General features: G+C 42.4%; 1 protein-coding gene across 1 annotated transcript in view; it reads left to right on the top strand.

The window, feature by feature from the left end:
- CRTAP (cartilage associated protein) overlaps positions 1-12,540 on the top strand; it is a 30,636-nt gene extending 18,096 nt beyond the window's left edge. Inside the window, exons 4-7 of the mRNA XM_008578084.1 lie at positions 1,522-1,650; positions 3,914-4,059; positions 5,305-5,388; positions 11,989-12,540. Of these exons, the coding sequence (XP_008576306.1) occupies positions 1,522-1,650; positions 3,914-4,059; positions 5,305-5,388; positions 11,989-12,042 (413 nt within the window). The 3' untranslated portion in view covers positions 12,043-12,540. The remainder of the gene's footprint in view (positions 1-1,521; positions 1,651-3,913; positions 4,060-5,304; positions 5,389-11,988) is intronic.
- Positions 12,541-18,998: the final 6,458 nt, after the last annotated feature.

An 18,998-nucleotide genomic window follows, 5' to 3' on the forward strand; every position in this document is an offset into this window, starting at 1 on the left:
TGTCGGGCAACAGATCGCGGCCCTCAGTGTCGCGCCCGTACCGGACCGGGACCGGCAACGGGATCGCAACCCTCGGCGTCGCGCCCGCACCTCGCTCAGCCAGTGAGCGGGAACCGGTCTGTATGTGGGATCCGAACCCTCGGTAGGAGCGCCACCGCGCTCCCAAGCGGCGCACTGTAGCAGTGCGCCACCGGGCCGGCCCTGACTTAGCCTCTGAGAATTCTTGTCTGAATCATTTTTTTCCTATAAAGGTTGTGTGTATACGAATAGGTCCCATACTTTACACACTATTCTATTCTTTGCTTCTTCCACCTAATGATATACCCAAACTAGTACATAGGGATTGTGTCATTCCTTTTTATTTGCTGCCAGGTACTCCATGGGAGGTGGGGATGATGTACTATAGTTTATTCAACTACCTGATAGATATTTGGGTTGTTCCAATTTTTTGCTAATACATGTAATACTACAATGGAACATTTTAGGCTTTTTTTTTTTGGTAAGTCTGGAGGTGTGTTTTTAAAGCCAAAGTGAGATGATCAGTAGTTCGGTACATTACAAAAGAGTAAATGTTTCTGTATTAGTATTTTAAGGCTGCGTTTTATATTCCTACCAGCAATGTTTGAGACTGCCTGTTCCTCCACAATCTTGCCAACAGTGTGTGCAACCATCCTGGAGTCTTTTGCTTCTAGCTGCATGAAGGGAGAAAAGGGGTGGGTGTGGGGAAGAGCCGAGGGTCACAAGGGAAGTTTTAGGGACCATGCCTGGAAGTGACACTTATTAGTTGTTACTATCCATATTTAATTGGCCACAACTAGTCATATGGCCCCAACCTAATGGCAAGGGAAGCTGGGAAATCAGTCTTTGAAACCCTTCCATGTTGTTATATTTAGCATCATGTTATTCTCTTTTAAAGGATGTATAGATTGTATTGTTTGTATATACCATAGTTTTTAAATTGTCATCTTATTGATTGGCATTTAGGTACTTCCAAGTTTGTTTGTTTGCTGTTACAAACAGTGCTTACATGTTGCCTGTGTCTAAAGAAAATTTCCTAGAAGTAGACCACGGGTTGGAGGAAATGTGTATTTTAACTGTTGGTAAATTTTGCCAAATTGCCCCCAAAAGTTTGTTCTTGTTTTGTTTCCACCACCAGAATATGAAAATATAAATTTCACCATTCTCTCCCTAATACTGGGTGCAAATTTCTTAAACTTTGCCAGTTTAACAGTTTGAATTACTTTAGGGGTGATTGTATTTCTTAATTACAAAGGAGCTGCAGCATCTCTTTATAATGTTTGTCATTTTATTATTTCTCTTCTGTTAACAATCTTTGGCCATTTTTATGGTGGGTGTTTGTCTTTTTCTTATTGATTTTAAGGAACTTATTATATTATATTAAAGATTTTAGCCCCTTATCATAAGTGTTGCAAATATTTTTCTTTTACCTTTATTATTTCGGTGGGAGGCAGAAGTAGCATATTAAGAAAGTAACAGATGCATTATTGTGTGTTTTTTCAGATCATTATATAGAAGTTCTGGAATGCAAAATACAGTGTGAAGACAACCTCACCCCAGTCATAGGAGGCTATCCAGTTGAGAAATTTGTGGCTACCATGTATCATTATTTGCAATTTGCTTATTATAAATGTAAGTAATCTATGAGATCTTGGGAGAGGTACTTAATCCTTCTAAGACACAGCTTCTCCATCTGTAACTTAGAGGTAATAACCCTTACCTATGGTTGTTCGGAGTTCATCAAGGTCACATTGATACCTCTAGTTCCATGCTTTGCACAAAAAGGCAGTGTGGTCTAATGATCCCAGGTACAACCCTGGAGCCGGATGCCTGTGTTTGCATTCTAGCTTTGTCACTTACTAACTTCTCCATATTTCAATTTCCCCATCTGTCAAGTGGAGATAATAGTACTAACCTTATGGAATTTTCCTGAGGATTAAATGAGTTAGGAGACATGAACGCTTAAGCTATTCATACTGGCACGTAGCAAATATAGAAGGGTTTGTTTTCTTTATCATTATTTCCCTTCATCCCCATCACTGGTTTACTTCTCAGACTGTAAGAGTTTCATTCCTGCTGGTCCTTCCTTAACCTGAAATTCGAGTTTATCAATCAGAATGTTCTAAGTGGGCAAAGGGAAGCAAATATAGGAGAGAAGGTAGTTCAGAGTTAGACTTCAGAGCCTGTCTGTTTAGGCTTTTCCTTCTTTCCCTGTAACTGACTTTGCCGAGTGCCACTTATTTGAGCAGCATATACAGTTACAAGCATAGGAGGATTATTAGGGACAATTATAGCAGAAACTTTTCTGCCCTAATGAAGAAGTGCCAGGGTCCAGTGGTGGCAGGTTTCTGGCTAGAATAGATGCTTCCAGGTCACCCCTTCAAACCCAGGATCGGCTGGTCTCAGGGATGCCCTAGGAAGAGTGAGAGGTGACTTTGGCTTTCTTAGCCCTCCTTCCCCACAGTGTTCATTTTGTTCTTTGTTGGCTTTTCTGTTCCTGCAACAGCCACCTACACTTTTATCTCACCTCCTGTCCTCTTCGGGATACACTGAATGCATTACTTGATGATGGTTTAAAAAAAAAAAGAAAAAACATAGATATACATGGGTAATTCAAAAAGTTCATGGAAAATAGAATTAAAAGATAATTCAAATCTTTCCATGGACTTTTTGAAGACCCCTCATATATAGATGTCATAATCCATAAGATCTTCTAGCCCCCTGAGCATGGTTTGGTTGTACGTGTGCAAAGCTAGAGCATGTATGGGCTCTGGCAGCTCACTGGTCCTCTGAAACCCTCACATGCTCCGAAACAGCTTGCATCTTAGAGACTGTGGCAAAGACTTATAAGCACTGGTAGACCAAAGCCCCTAGCTTTGCTTGCTGTTACCCAGGAAATCTGTGCATTCTGGGGTTATAGGTAAATAGTATGAGTAAAATTTCCTTCCTGAAATTGGCTTCCTGAAAGTCTACCCTGTTTTGAACTCTTTCTAGACTCCTTACCACACTACATTTCTGGAGGGCTTGTGTTATATACATTTGAATCCTTTAGCAGCCTTGCAGACTGTATGAAAAGCCAATGCCCCTTAAGTGCAGGCTTTAAAATTGTCATTACAGGAAATATCCACTGGGTGGCACAATTTATTCGTATCCAGGCTTTAGCAAACGTAGTGTTCCTCAGTTGAAAATTGGAGTGGAATATACCCAATTTTCAGAATAAATACCCAGGACTCTTGTCTCATCACCTCTTCCCCCGTGGCCCCAACTCCTCATCACCAAGACAACTCCTACAAAATTCCTTTGCTGAAAGTGCTACCACAGATGGGCAACACTAAGTAGGCTAGAAGGGGGAACCCCTATCCCCCAGAGATGGCAAGATCAGGTGACTTTTCAAATCATTTCCAGCCTAAAAGGTCCACCATCTTTGGGTTTTCCAGGTCTGGTTTGGTTGCAGGAGAGCCCGCCTGAAACTGAAGATTGTGGTCCCCTCCAGATGGGACCCAGGTACGGCAGGCCCCAAAGGGGGGCTTGTTGGCTGAGCACATCCTCCCTGTCCCCCTCAGCCTTGGGCTGTCCAGGCCTTGGGAACCAGCCCTCTCTGGCTGGCTCCAAGGGTCTGGTGTGGTACATCGCATTTCTGCAAAGGCATCTGCCTAACAAGAAACTTCCGTGTTTCAAAACTGGTCTTCAGGCTGCCATGGAGACCCAGCCTGTGACCTGCCTACCCAGGGCTGATCCAGTCGGCTGCAGGCTTTCTGGAGGAGGGTCTTTGGAGAAGGGGCTCATTCATGGCCATTTTCTTTAGGAAGCTGAGCTCCACGGAGGGGTGGCTGGGGAGAGGAATTGCGGGGCATGGTTTGCTGATTCCCTGTTCTTCTTTTCTCCCTAATGCCAGTGAATGACCTGAAGAATGCGGCCCCTTGCGCGGTCAGCTACCTGCTCTTTGACCAGAATGACAAGGTCATGCAGCAGAACCTGGTGTATTACCAGTACCACAGGGACAAATGGGGCCTCTCAGATGAGCACTTCCATCCCAGACCAGTGAGTGCCAGTGCGCCCAGCCTTACCCTTCGTGTCCTCCTCTTCATTCTTGCTGTCAGGAGACTACTTTGCACCTTACTTTGTACCTTAATGGAGTTCCCTGACAAGCACACACAAAGCTGGGAGTTTGTCCATCAAGGGAATTAAATGACAGCACATCCGCAAAGAGCCTTCCATGGAGCTGCTAAAAAAATAATAGTAAAGTAGGTATATGCATATGGTATGAAAAAATGTTCATGCTGAATTGTTAGAAAGATACAGCAAGCCACAGAAAGTGTGATTTCAGAAATGAAGGAAAACTCATTTTTTTCTGTAGTTTTTTGTCTTTTAATATTTTACTGCTTTTTTGTGGTTTCTGAATCTGTAAAAACTGCAAATTTCAAACATTACAGAAATCTTTTACTTAGAAACTGAAATTCTCTTATAATCCCATACCTTCTCTTTACCTCCTGCTTTATAGATCTACATTTGGTCATATATACAGCATACATATACATATACTCATACATATAGCATTTGTTCTTAACAAAAGCAGGATCATACTGTTTTGCAACTTTTTGCGGCTTCCTTTATCTTTCTAACAATTCAGCATGAACACTTTTCCATATCACATGCATATACCTACTTTACTATTATTTTTTTAGCAGCTCCATGGTAAGATTTTTGTGGATGTGCCATCATTTAATTCTCTCGATGAACAAACTCACAGCTTTGTGCTTGTCAGGGAACTCCATTAATTATACACGTGGGGTCTTCTGAAAGTTCATGGAAATATTCATATCATCTTTTAATTCTGTTTTCCACGAGCTTTTTGAGGTACTCTTGTGTTACTTTCAAAAGATCTTTTCCACCTGCTCTTTGCTCTTAACTCGTATTTTCATTGGGATTTCTATATGCTATGCTGGGGTGTCATAATACATCTTTGTTCACACCTCACTTCACTGCTAACACACACACACACACACACACACACACACACACACACACACAAACTCTCTCATTCACTTGGGGTTGGCCATTCTTTTTTTCCCTAAATTGAGATATAATTCATATACTGTAGAATTCACTGAATTAACCACAATTCATTGGTTGTTAGCATATGCACAGAGTTGTGCAACCATTACCACTCTCTGATCCTAAACATTTTCATCGCCCCAGAAATAATCTTATACCCTGTTCTCCCCTCCTCCCAACTCTAACATTAAAAAGTTGGTCATATAAACTGTTCTGTTTGTGTCTGAACAGGAAGCAGTTCAGTTCTTTAATGTGACTGCACTCCAGAAAGAGCTGTATGACTTTGCTAAGGAAAATCTAATGGATGACGATGAGGTAAGTTTTCATGCTTAGCACACGTCTGGCTGAGAAAATGTTAATCACATATTTGCTAAAATCACTGGAAAGCTGAGTTGTCCCTGAAGTAAGAAACAGAAGGGGACCTTGAGAAAGACAGTTGCTGTGGTGTTCTAATGAAAGTCAGAACACGGGTGTGGAAAAGAGCAGCTTTCGAGGAAACCTAGGCTGAAGGACCGCATTTCCTGATAGTGAGATGCATATGGAACAATATTCCAGGAATCCACGGTAGTTATCTAGCTATCATTTTTTAACTTTATACAAACAGTAAATTTTTAATTGCTTGGTACACTGAACGTACTTGGAAACCTCCCACCCCAATTTTTTTTTAAAACTAGTGTCCTGGGTTTTTTTGGGGGTAATTTATGTCCTTGTTGTAAGCATTTTTATCATTTCCTGAATTTCTTGAAATTCCTGCTTAAGTCTCACTAAGCTGTGTCCTGTTTTGACCAAGACTCAACTGGTTGTAGAGTCATTTTGTGGTGGGACAGCCTAGCCACAGAAAAGCCATCATTAGGAGTAATATTTAGAGAGGTGAGTTTGGAACAAACTGGAAAATGCTCTCTCAGAAAGCTGGGGACTTGCCACCACTGGCGCTGGAAGTGAACTGTGAGCTCGTTCTGGTCTGACCCTTCACGTTATAGATGAGGAGCTTGGCGGACAGAAAGTTCTGTGAGCCGCAGGCCACACCCAGAGGCCCTGAGCCTCAGGTCTGCTCTTCCCACTACTCCAGTTTTAGGTGCAGCACCTCTGAATAAGATATCATCATGGAATTTGTTTTCTGTGCACAAATTTGTATGGGATGGATCCCTCACTGATGTACTGAGCCTCAGCTCTTTATCTGTAAAACAGGAATAATACTGTCTCCCTCCAAGAGTTGTGGGAATGAAACACTGTGTTGCATGTGAAAGTGCTTTATAAGCTAGGAAGTGATGCACATGCCTTGGGTTGGGTTTCCTTGAAGCAGAGCCTGGGATAGGATCACAAGGACACTGCAGGGCCCATTCTCCAAAGGAAGGAATGCTGGCCAAATACCAACAAGTTTGGCTGCTATAGTTTGGAAAGTGCAGAAAAATATATTTAGAAAAAGGGGGAGGGGTTGAACTCCCAACTGTCTAGAAGCAAGCTCCTACTGACATTTTGGTATATATCCTTCCATTTTTTTTTCTATTTTTAGGGAAAAAAAATTTTGTGAAGTTTTAAATTTCTATTTCTCAATGTCTGTTCATTGTAAACTCAATTGTAATTATATATCATGGCTTTTCCACTTAACATTATAATATGAACAGTTTTCCTAGTTATGTTTTTCTATAACAGCTTTATTGCAAAACTATTCACATACCATAAGATGCTCCTTTTTGAAGTGTGCAATTCAGTGGTTTATAGAATATCCACAAAGCTGTGCATCCACTACTATTTTCTTAATTTTAGAACATTTTTATCACCCCAAAAAGAAACTCTATACTTATTAGTAGTCACTCCCCATTTCTCCCACCGCACCACCCTCCACCTGCTCTCCCAGTCCCTGAAAACCACTAATCTGCTTTCAGTCTGTAGGGATTTGTCTGTTCTGGGCATTTCATATAAATGAAATCATATGGTGTGTGGTCTGACTTCTTTTTTGTGACTGACTTCTTTCACTGAGCATAAATAATGTTTTCAAGGTCCAACCATGTTGTAGTATATATCATGTCACATGTAAAATTTCCTTTTTACTGCCAAGTAATATTCCACTGTATGGATATACCACATTTTATTTATCTATTCTTCAGCTTTATGGACATTTGGGTTGTTACCACATTTGGGGCTATTTTGTATAATGAATAATGCCATGAACATTTGTGCACAAATTTTTTTTGGACTTAAGTTTTCAATTTTCTTATACTTGGGAATATATATATAAGTATATACCCAGGAATGAAATTGCTGGGTCATCAAGTAACTGTATTGTTTAATTGGTTGAGGAAATGACAGATTGTTTTCCAAACGGTTGTACCATTTTTTTCTCCTGTCAGCAGTGTATGAGAGTTCCAGTTTTGTTTCATCCTCATCAACATTTTTTTTTTCCTTTTTGTCTTTTTTCGTGACCGGCAACAGATTGCAACCCTCAGTGTCGTGCCCGTACCGGACCGGGACCGGCAATGGGATCGCAACCCTCGGTGTTGCACCCGCTCCTCGCTCAGCCAGTGAGCGGCCGGTCTGTATGTGGGATCCGAACCCTCGGCAGGAGCGCCGCTGCGCTTCCCAAGCGGCGCACTGTAGCAGTGCGCCACTGGGCTGGCCCCCATCCTCATCAACATTTGATATTGTCTGTTTTTTTTTTTTTTTATCATACCCATCCTGGTGGATGTGAAGTAGTATCTCCTTGTGGTTTTGACTTGCATTGCCCAAATAACTAATAATGTTCAACATCTTTTCATGTACTTATTGGCCATTTGTACATCTTCTTTGAAGAAATGTCTATTCAAATCTTTTGTCCTTTTAAAAATTAAGTTACTTTTCCTTTTATTATTGGGTTGTATAGATATTCTGGTTAGAAATCCCTTATCAGATATATGAACTGTAGATATTTTCTTGCAATCTCTGGGTTGTCTGTTCACCTTCTTAATGGTGTATTGAAGCACAAAAGTTTAAAATTTTGATGGAATTTAATTTATCTATTTTTCTTTCGTCGGTTGTGTTTTTGGTGTCATATTGAAGAAACCATTGCCTAATCCAAGGTTACAAAGACTTAATCCTGTTTTTTACTCCCAAGTTTTTTACAGTTTTAACTGCTACGTTTAAGTCTACGATCCATTTGAATTAATTTTATATATGATATTAGGTAGAGATTCCAATTTTATTGTTTTGTTTTGTTTTGTTTTTTGGCAGCTGACCAATAAGGGGATCTGAACCCTTGACCTTGGTGTTATCAGTGCCACTTTCTCCCAAGTGAGCTAACTGGCCAGCACCAATTTCATTCTTTTGCTTGTGGATGTTCAGTTGTCCCGGCACCATTATTTGAAAAGACCTCCTTCCCCATTGAATTTTCTTAGTGCCCTTGAAGATAATCAATTGACCATAAATGTGAGGGTTTATTTCTTGACTCTCAGTTTGTTTCACTGATCTAGATTTCTATCCTTATGCAAGTACCACACTGTCTTGACGACTGTAGCTTTCAAATACATTTTGGAATTGGAAGTGTGAGTCCTCCAACTTTTCTTCTTTTTTAAGATTATTTTGACTATTCTGGATCCCTTGCATTTCCATATGAATTTTGAGGTTTGGCTTGTCAATTTCTGCAAAAGGCACCTGGGATTTTTTGATAGGAATCGCACTGAATCTGTAGATCTCTTTGGGTAATATTGACATCTTAATTATATTGTCTTCTGATCCATGTATATGGGGTGTCTTCCCACTTATTTATGTTTTCTTTAACTTCTTTCACAGTGGTTTCTTATTTTGCTATTCCTAAGTATTTTATTCTTTTTTGATGCTACTGTGAATGGAATTGCTTTCTAATTTTCATTTTCAGATCTATTCTAAAAGAATAGAAATGCAATTGATTTTTGTATATTGATCCTGCAAACTTGCCATACTTATTTATTAGTTCTAATAGTATGTGTATGTGTATGTATGTGTATTCACACATGTGTATATTCCTTAGAAGCTGCTATATACAAGATCATGTCATCTATGAATAAAGGTAGTGTTATTTCTTCTTTTCCAATCTGGACGTCTTTTATTTATTTTTCTTGCCTAATTGTCCTGGTTTAAACCTCCAGTACAATGCTGAATAACATTAGAAGAAAGCATTGAGTCTTTCAGCATTAAGTATGATAGTAGCTGTGGGGTTTGGTAGGTGCCCTTCGTTGGGTTGAGGTAGTTCCTTTCAACTCCTAATTTGTTAAATGTTTTTTATCATGAAATTGTGTTGAATTATATCAAACACTTTTTCTGCACCTACTGAGATAGTCACATGATTTTTGTTTCCCTTGTTAGTTAATGTTCTATCTGTCTATTATTCTTTTGGTGGCTAGCCGGTATGAGGATCCAAACCCTTGACCTTGGTGTTATCAGCATCACACTCTAACCAAGCAGCTAACCAGCCAGCCCATTAATGTTCGTTATAAACATGACTTTTTAATGAATAATACTGCATAATTTAGCATTTTTAGAAATAAAGCTCTTTTGATAGACCTTTAGTTTGCTTCCAATTTTTTGTTTTTATGAATAACACAGTAATGACTAAATCTTTTACCTTTTTGGTCATTTCCTTAGGGTAAATAAACCAGTGGTAGAATTCCTAGGTCTAAGGCTATGAACAGTTTGTAGGCTTCTGATCTACAAGAACAACATATTTAGAAGAAAAAAAGTCATAGATATTAGAACAAGAAGAGACTTTTCATGAGATTCAGTGAAACTCTCTCATGCCCCAGATGAGGAAACAAACTCAGGAAGTAGGGGGACTTGTTTGTAGTCACATAGGTGGTTAGTAATTGTCTAATGAACAGACCAGGCTTATTCTAGGCTTTAAAATTCCTAGGATTCTTGGACTTGGCACTTTCATGATGAAAAGACTCCCTTGAAGGTCCAGAGTAGTCTGCCTATTAATTGAGGCTTTAGAACTGTGAAAGAATTAAACCATCTCTAAAGAAGGAGCTATTTTCTTACTATGGCAAGTAATAATTTGAAATGAAAATATAATCAGTACAGTAAAATCCTTAGTTTGATCCTTAATTTTTCCAAAGGACATAACACTGCTTTGAAACAAAGCATCAGTTTAATTTAGCTACTGATATGTGTGGCAGTCTTCCTTATTATCTTTCTGGAGTTGAAATGTATGTAAGTGCTGCTGAATGTTTGCATACTGGTTACAGATTTTGCAGAGGCTTATTACAGTTTCAGAAACTTTATAAAGCAGGCGGAAATAGATGCTTCAAGTTTCAGGTTCTGATGGTTGTTTGCTTCAGGAAGGTCTAAAAGTAGAACGTAATTTGTTGGAATGATTGACTGAGGGAGTGCTCTCAGGTAGGAAAGGAAGTGAGGGGAGAGGAACGGGCTCAGCAAATATATGGTCTCAGCTGGACTTAGGCTCAGCTTAATCCCAGGAAGCTCTGGAGCATGAATTGTACCACAGAGTTCTTCCTGCCTTTTGTAGTCCCCCTTACCGGTCTGTCATTATTTGTCATCTGCCAGAAAGGGTTGGTGTGTAACCTCCCTGGTGAGGCTGCTCCTTTTAGCAAAGGACAATTGTCCAGAGAAGGGGTAGCTGTCAGCCATTAGCCACCAGCCCTCACAGCAGCTGGGGGACAGATGCACCACGAAGGAGACCTGAGCAAGGCACCAGCAGCATCCACTGTAACAGGCCTACAGCGGGATGCATTTCTTTAATTTGTATTGCCCTGGACACATTATGAGTGAGCTAAAAGCAAACAATACCTTCATCTCCCGGGTCACAGCAGCCACACAGCAGGAAACAGTAACTCCTTATACAGATGTCATGGTTATGCACGTAATCCCTCTACCATGCCATGTTTTCCTTTTAGGGTCCAGAAAGCAGCTGAAGAACACTGTTTTTTTCAAGCTGTAGTCTTCTACTCCCATAATCTGAATTTCTTATTTCAGGCATGACATGGCAGAAATATTTGGTGAAAATAATAATACCCTCTTTTATGTTTCTTGTACTTGATGGATTTTCTAATTATTTCCAAATGCTGGGAGATTTTTATAAATCTTTCTGTTAAAATATCAAAAGGAGCAAATAGGCTCTTGGCCTGGGATGATGAGCTCTGTGATGGAGGCCAAACATTAGCAGGAGTGGTCAGCATCAGTGGGCTGGCTTGTTCTGACCACCTTGGCCTCCTTGGTGATAGACTCATTCTCTGCAGTAAAGAGAATGGGTGTCAGCAGCTGGTGGCCTGGGTGGGTTGTGGGAGAGAAGTCAGTGGAGAGAAGGACATCAGGAAGTGTTCTGGGCTGCTTCAGGTTGAGGTTTATTGAGCACCTTCTGTGTCCCAGGCCCTGGCCCTTGCAAAGCTTGTGGTCTGGTGGTCGAGGCAGGAAGTGAACAGACAGGAAGTGTTCTTGCAGGAGAACTGCTAATGCAATGGGAGAAGGGGTGCAGAGTGACATACAGAGGAGGGGACACTAGATGGGGCCTTCTGAGGGTTGCTGGACTGTCTGCCTCAGATAGGCCATCCGTGGGAGTCTCAAAGCACTTGACACCAAGTTCACAAGGAGTGAAAGCTCAAGTCCCCTCCACAGGGAGAAGTCAGGTCCTCTGGGCCCCAGGCCAGTGGAAAAAAGCTGCTTCAGCCCAAGCAGCCAGCCAGCAGAGGCCTCTTGGAACTGCCTCTGCTCACCAGCACTCTTTTTTTTTTTTTTAAAGATGACTGGTAAGGGGATCTTAACCCTTGACTTGGTGTTGTCAGCACCACACTCACCCAATGAGCCAACCGGCCATCCCTATATGGGATCCGAACCCGGGGCCTTGGTGTTATCAGCACCGCACTCTCCCGAGTGAGCCACGGGCCGGCCCTCACCAGCACTCTTAAAGCAGATAGCCACCTAACAGAGGTGTCTTATTGTCTCTTCCAGGGAGAGGTTGTGGAATACGTGGATGACCTCTTGGAACTGGAGGAGACTGGCTAGTCCACAGCAACCAAAGAGACTTCCTTTCGACATTCAGGAAACAGATTCTTTGTCCTCCTTTTCCCAAAAGCCCAGGTTGTTGATACCTCAAAACCTTTCCTATACTTTATAAAGTAAAAGGGAAGCCCCATCTCTCTCACTACATGTAACCAGAAGTGAGCCTGCCTTCCTTGTGTTCACACCCACCTTCCCTGTGTTCACACCTATCTTCCCCATGTTCACACCTGTCTTCCCATCTCCACACCTGTCTTCCCCATGTTCATGTCTTCTCCACCTTCACACCTGTCTTCCCCATGTTCACACCTGTCTTCACCATGTTCATGTCTTCTCCATGTTCACATCTGTCTTCCCCATGTTCACATCTGTTTTCCCCATGTTCACACCTGCCTTTCTTGCCATTTTGGTTTGAAGATAGTTTGTTTGTTTTTCCCCAGAAAAATCAGTATTATTTTTTAAATAAGAAAAGCACTCCTAAAAGATGATAATTGTGAAAACCTACTTTGGCCTCTCTACTCTTCTAGAATTTAATCTCCATTCTCCCCATTCAGGAAAGATGGTCGAAGACAAAGGCTAAAAACTTCTTCAAGCCTCATGATGGTCTTCACTTGGTCTGACCTGTACCAATTCTGGCACCAATTGAAAAACAAGTTGGGTATAGATGTACAGTACAGAAATGTGGCTTTTGCTCAATAATTTTGAATCTCCAAAATCTTACAATGGTTAGCTAATCCCATTTGAGAACAATGCTCACTTATAAGTCTCAGAATTGGAAATAGAAGAAAACCAGAGGGTATCTAGTTTCATGCATTCTTTTAATACATATTTATTGAGTTCCTACTCTGTGCTAGGTATTGCACTGGAGATTCTACACAGAATAACAGGAAAAAAATCCCTGCTCTCACGGAACTTACATTCTACAGGGAGAGAAAAGCAACAAATAAACAGAAATAAATATATACATCGTATCAGATGGTGATAATTGGTATGGAGAAAAATAAAGCAGAGAAGTGGGTAAGGAAGCCTGGAAATGAGGCTGCAGTTTTAAATGGGGTGGTCAGGGAAGACCTCACTGAGAAAGAGACATTCCTGCAGAGATGTTAGGTAATCAGGTCTCAGAGCATAGCATTCCAGGCAGAGGAGCAGGATGTGCAATACCCGGAAGTGAGAACGAGCTCGGTGTGATCAGGGAACAGCAGGGAGGCCGAGCAGAGGAAGAACAGCAGGAGTGGAGGGAGAGAGGCATGTGTGTGGGTGGGGGAGAAACAGATGGCATAGGGCTTTGTGTCAGTCCATTTCTGTTGCTTATAACAATATCTGAAACTGCACAATTTATAAAGAAACTAAATTTATCTGGAGGCTGGGAAGTCTAAGGTCCAGAAAATACATCTGGTGAGGTCTTTCTTCTGCAGCGTAGCAGGATATCACATGGTGAGAATGGGCAGAGCAAGAGAGATGTAACTTTCTCATTCCCTCTCCTTCCCATTTCTCCATGAATGGATCAATCTATTCATGAGGGCACCCTCCTCACAGTCTAATCATCTTTTAAAAGCCCCACCTTTCAAATACCATAACCAGATTTCCCACCCTACTGCTGCTGCTGCGAAAAACCTGAGAGTGAGCAAGGGTGGAAGCAGGGAGACCGGTTAGGAGGTTACTGCGTGAGTCCAGGCACTGCTGTCTTTGGCTGAATTTGCCTAGGTCATCATAGTCTGTACCCCCGGGGGACTGTGTGGTCACAGGAGTCAATGTTATTATTGATGGATGCACTTGCGTGCACAGCAGCCTTCCAATCAGGGCACCCTGCAGCCCAGCAGTAAGTCAGATCTTCTATGGCCTCCTGCTGGGGGAGATCGCCTTTGCCTATGGAATGCTATGTTCTCCTTCCTTTCCTCATCCCACCCTGTACTCCACCAGAGAAACTTCTTTTTTAAATCAGTGCAGGAGAGGTTCATAAGGCAGGACTATAAAGGGGTGGGGGACCAGTGAGTGTCTGTGTAGATATGTATCCCGAGCTGTTTAACTCCCCTTATAGCTCCTGGCTGCAGTTGTCCTTCCCAGCTGAATGAGAAAATGAAAAGAGACATCCACAGGGACCCAGGCTGGGCTGGGTGTTCTGGCTCCAGCCCTGTGTGCCCTGCAGAGCTACTGTTCCTCCAAGCTTAGCACGAGCTTTTTGTAGATGCTGCTCTTCCCCATAGGGGTTGTGTTAGGGTGGGGACAAAGGGTCCTCATTAACTCTGAAGTTGGCTGCCTTTCATGGGGCTTGAAAAGCACCTCCACCCTCATCCTAGCAATGTCCCCTGAGGAAGAAGCCCAGGTGACAGTATAGTCAACATTGTCAGCCTTTGATTGAAGGCTGTGGAACTAAGTTACCAAATTTTTTACTTCAAAGGAAACCAACCTTAAAGAAAAAAATGGGCTATTTCTTCCAAACCTACCATGAAAACCCAGTGTGCAGGCTGCACTCAACCTCCCTGAGCATGTGTCTTAGAAGACCCTAGAGGATTCCTGGATTGATACCCTGCAGTTTCAGCCCAGTCTGGCCTGTCTTTTGAAAAAGCAAGCACCCCTGTAAGCTCTCTGGGAGTTTCCAGGCCCACTCTAAGATGCTTGCTTGTTCTTTGACCCACCAGCATGGAGCCCACGGGTCTCTCTGGTTTTCTCAGGCTGGTCCCCAGGAGGCTGCTCACTGTGGTGGGTGTCTGTCCAGCCCCATTGACTCCAGCAGCCCAAGCAGGAGGCACTTACTGTGAAGGGTCTACAGACCACCCCTAGCCACTGCTAATATTTGGGCTTGACTTCTGGAGCAGTGAAGGGTTGAGGGGAGGATTGTGTATACACGTGTACTTAAAAGTGACTAATCGACTGAAATGCAACATATTCAACAAACTAATATCTTTCTGATTTTTGAGACATTCTAATTACTGCTACTAACCTGTTATGCTCACCTCTGGGATCCAAAAAAAGAACCACTGGGAATGTTGACCACAAAGGCTGCCTTAGGAAGGAAATGTGTGCTTTCAGGAGTTCTTGTTAAGGGAATTTTAAGAGCACAAAAATTTTATTGAACCCAACTCAGTGGCAAACAGAAAATGATTTGTTAGATTGTCAGTGGGAAAGGGTTTATTATGACTGCTGGTGGAATAAACAGTGGCCGGTTTCTGCCAACATCTATGGAAATACCGTTTTTAAGTTTTAAATGTGAGCTGTAAACCGAAGCTACTTCAGGTTTTTTTTTTTTTTTTTTTTTTTTAATTCAATACTTAAACTGTGGGGAAAAGGTGGATTGGTGCCAGAGAAAACATTCTCATTTAATAGTGTTTGAACATGGAACTGCAACCCAGTTTGTAGCGAGACACTGAGAAAAACCCACAACTAATCCTTCATTGCAGCTGTCTGGACTCTTGATCATCTGCCATCCCCCAAACAGCGACTTCTTTTTTCTGGTGACTCCAGGCTTGAATGAGCTAGTGTGGAGGGTTTAAACTATGTACAGTGAGTGGGGCGGGGTGGGGGAGGCCCTGGGGGGAGAAAAGGAACCTTAAGTAAGCCTCAGCCAAAGGTTTTATGCATTGGACTTCCTGTGCCTGCAGCCAGGGGCAAGACTGTTCCCCACCACTGTCCCCGTGGCAACTCCCCGAAGGAGAAGACACCAGGACAATCCAGCATCACCTTGACTGACCCACTCTAACTCAAGAATAAGAGTCAGGAACAGCCGTGGTTGTAGTTAAGAGTGCTTTACTCTCTAGGGCAGGCACGTGAGCAGCCACAGCCTAGCACCTGACCCTGTCCCTGAACAAATATCTGGCTTTTGTTACTTGTTGAATGAATGGGTAAGTTGGCTCAATATCCTGGAGGAGCTGGTAAGATACTCGTGCCTCATTTTACAAGAAAAGAGTGGAAAGGAATTAAGCAATTTGGCTAACAGACACAAGACAGATTCCAGAGAGTTACCTCCCGCTTTGAAGTGGCAGTCAGTAGGCCAGATATAAACATTATTGCTGATGTCTTTTTCCACCTCCCCTCCTTGGGTTAGGGCACTATGTGCAATCTCACTCTTGTAGGAAGTTAAAACTCAGAAAATAGTTGAAAATAAAAGATTTTTTTAAAAAAGATCACATTAAATATTTTATTTGGCTTATTCTCTACTGTTTTCTATCCACGGATGGGACTGTCTTAACCACACCCAGTCATTCTAGGACGCCTGTTATAATGAGGTATGTTTTCTCAAGCCCATGAAATTTCTGACTTTCACTTAACAAAGCAGAAACTGCACCAGCGAGTCCTGGATCTCACAGGGGTAGCAGGGGTGGTCCTTGCTAGCCATGAGCTGGCAGAGGTCCTGTCAGGCCGTAGAGGCTCATAGCTCTCCCTGGAAGATTCTCTTTCAGAGGAGATCTGGGATCCTATTAGGAAAGACACTTAGAATCTGTTTCAAACAAGGACCCAAAGCATCTTCAGGCATGAGTGCCAGCAGCAACTGTGCTCTGTGCACATCACTAAAAGGCAAGCACGGAGAAAGACAAGAGTAGAAAGAGGTGGGTGAGAGAGTGGGGAACCAGCCAGCACAAAATGAAGGTCCATGGTGTGCAGACTCCAAACACCTGCTCTCTGAAGAAGAGGTGGAGGACACAGGGACTTCACCGATGTCACCCCAAGAATTCCAGAGGATACAATGAAAAAGTTTGGATTGAGGAGGAGTGGAGGTGTAGGGAATAAGTTTGTGTGTTGATGGGTGTCTTAGGTCTGGATCCCTTGAAGCAAAGCCTGTGCATGTGATGGAGCACTCTCAGGAGAAGGGTACACAGGAAGGAGCAAGCAAGGCTAAGTTCTCAGCAGGAGACCAGCCTCAGCCTGATCTCTTGTGAGCTCTGGAGCATGAATGGCACCACAGAGTTGCTCCCACCTTGAGGCAAGGAGGCCTGCCTTTTGTATCCACATGTCACCTGGTCATTGGCTACAGGCTGCTTGAGCAGGGAAGGGGGGGTCTACTTTCCTGGGTGAGGGAACTCCCCTTAGGCCAAGGGCAGTTCTCTGGATGAGAAGGGTACACAGATGTGCTTACAAGCATTTTAGCAGCCAACACTCAGGACAGCTGGAAGATGGGTTCACCTGCCTAGATCTGGGAGGGGCATCAACAGTGTCCATGACATTGGGAGGCTTGGGAGGTGGGCCCCTGGTGATCACGGAGGTAATAAGGGACATATGGTAGATGGGATTGCTGCTGATGGTCTCTGGGTTGGATTTTGCTATTTGCCCCTCCAGACTTCTTTTCCACCCTGCCCTGTGCCCGAGGAGCCTGACCCCTATGGTCTACACTGCCTGGTCGCCCTGGCCCTCTGACATCTGGTTGCCACTGGGACAAGCTGGCAAGAGATTGCAGGGTGAGAGAAGAGGTCTGAGTCCTTAAAATCCCTGCCTTCCCCAGGCCACGTTGGACAGTGGCTGCCCTCCTCTTGAGGCCAGAGCTCTCGCCCTGCAGTGTCTTTCCAGTTGCTGAAGCTCTTGCTGGGTTCCCCAACAGCTTTCCACCATCACTTGATGGTTCCCTTAACTGTGTCCACACTTTTGTGAATGGTCCCTTCCTCTAACCCTCTTTAATTCCTTTGAGTGTCCCATAAATGGGGAGACAGGAGGTAATTTGTTCTCTTTGGCTAGTGCTTCTCAAACTTTACTCTGCACAGCCGACTCCTGGGCGTCCTGTTAAATGCAGAGTCTGATTCAGCAGGTCTCAGGTGGGGCCTGAGATTCTGCACTTCCACCAAGCTGCCAGGTGGTGTCTGTGCTGCTGGTGCAGGAACCACACTTTGAGTAGCTATGTCCAGGTCATGTCGTAATGTGAATTGTAGTGAAGTGAATTTCTTTGGTTGGGATGAGGAAGCAGGAGGAAGGGAGGAGGGGGCAAGAGCTCTGTAGACTTCCCTGAAATCCAGCTGAAGGCGGTACCATGGCTGAGAATTAGGCTCAGAGAGGGTGATGTTAGATACAGCAAGAATTATGACATTATTTTCAAGATTATTAGAGGAACTTTTTATTTTATCTTTTTTAAACCATGGTGCAGGAACCCAGAAATAAAATACATTCAGCAACTTTTTGGGGAAATAATTGTTTATTTTAAATATCTCAGAAGCTTTGTTAGTGGAACTCCCCTACCCCCAATTTTCATGAGCATTAAACATTTAACAGTCTCACAACATGCATAATGATGTACAACTTAAGTTTACAGTGTTTTAATCATTTCCTTTCGATATGCATATTTAGATTCTGTAATATTAATTTAGATGACATCAAATTAATAAAAACTTAAAAACTGATGTGCTGGGTTTATTTCACTGTCCATGACTACAAATAATACATTTACATGTATTAATAATTTATAACAAATTTATTAATACATTTGCATTAATATTACCTATTTATGTGTTGGTGTTGATTCAGTATTCTGTATTATTAGATAATAATAGTTACTAAGGCAATCCCGATGTTGAGACAGATGTTATTTTACATAGTTAAAAATAGAAAAGTTATCTTGCAATAGATCAGAATCTAATTTATAAATATATACAGTTTCTGGCTTTTATTCTGTTGTGTTTTGCTTTGGCTATATGCAGAAAGCATTTCATTCCTGTTGTTCTAGATTTCCTCTGATGCACAGGTACTGCAGTTGATAACCTGCCTGAAGGCCTGACTTCATTTTACCCAATTATGGGGACTAAGATCTTTGATTATGCTGTTCTCTCTTTATAGCTATTTAGCCTATTATTCTTCCAAAGCTTGCACTGAAAAAAGGTGTCAGGGTAGGAAACATGTGGTGAGAATTCTTTTTTTCCTGAGGTAAAACACCCCCAACAGTTTTTCAGTTGTGAAAAAACTCAGGATTTCTCTCACGCCACATGAAAACACTTAGACTACTATGGTGTCTCAAAATAAACGTAGTGCCTTCACCACTTTTTTCC

This window comes from Galeopterus variegatus, unplaced genomic scaffold (genome assembly GCF_000696425.1).
Source record: "Galeopterus variegatus unplaced genomic scaffold, G_variegatus-3.0.2 Scaffold1627, whole genome shotgun sequence".
NCBI lineage: Eukaryota > Metazoa > Chordata > Mammalia > Dermoptera > Cynocephalidae > Galeopterus > Galeopterus variegatus.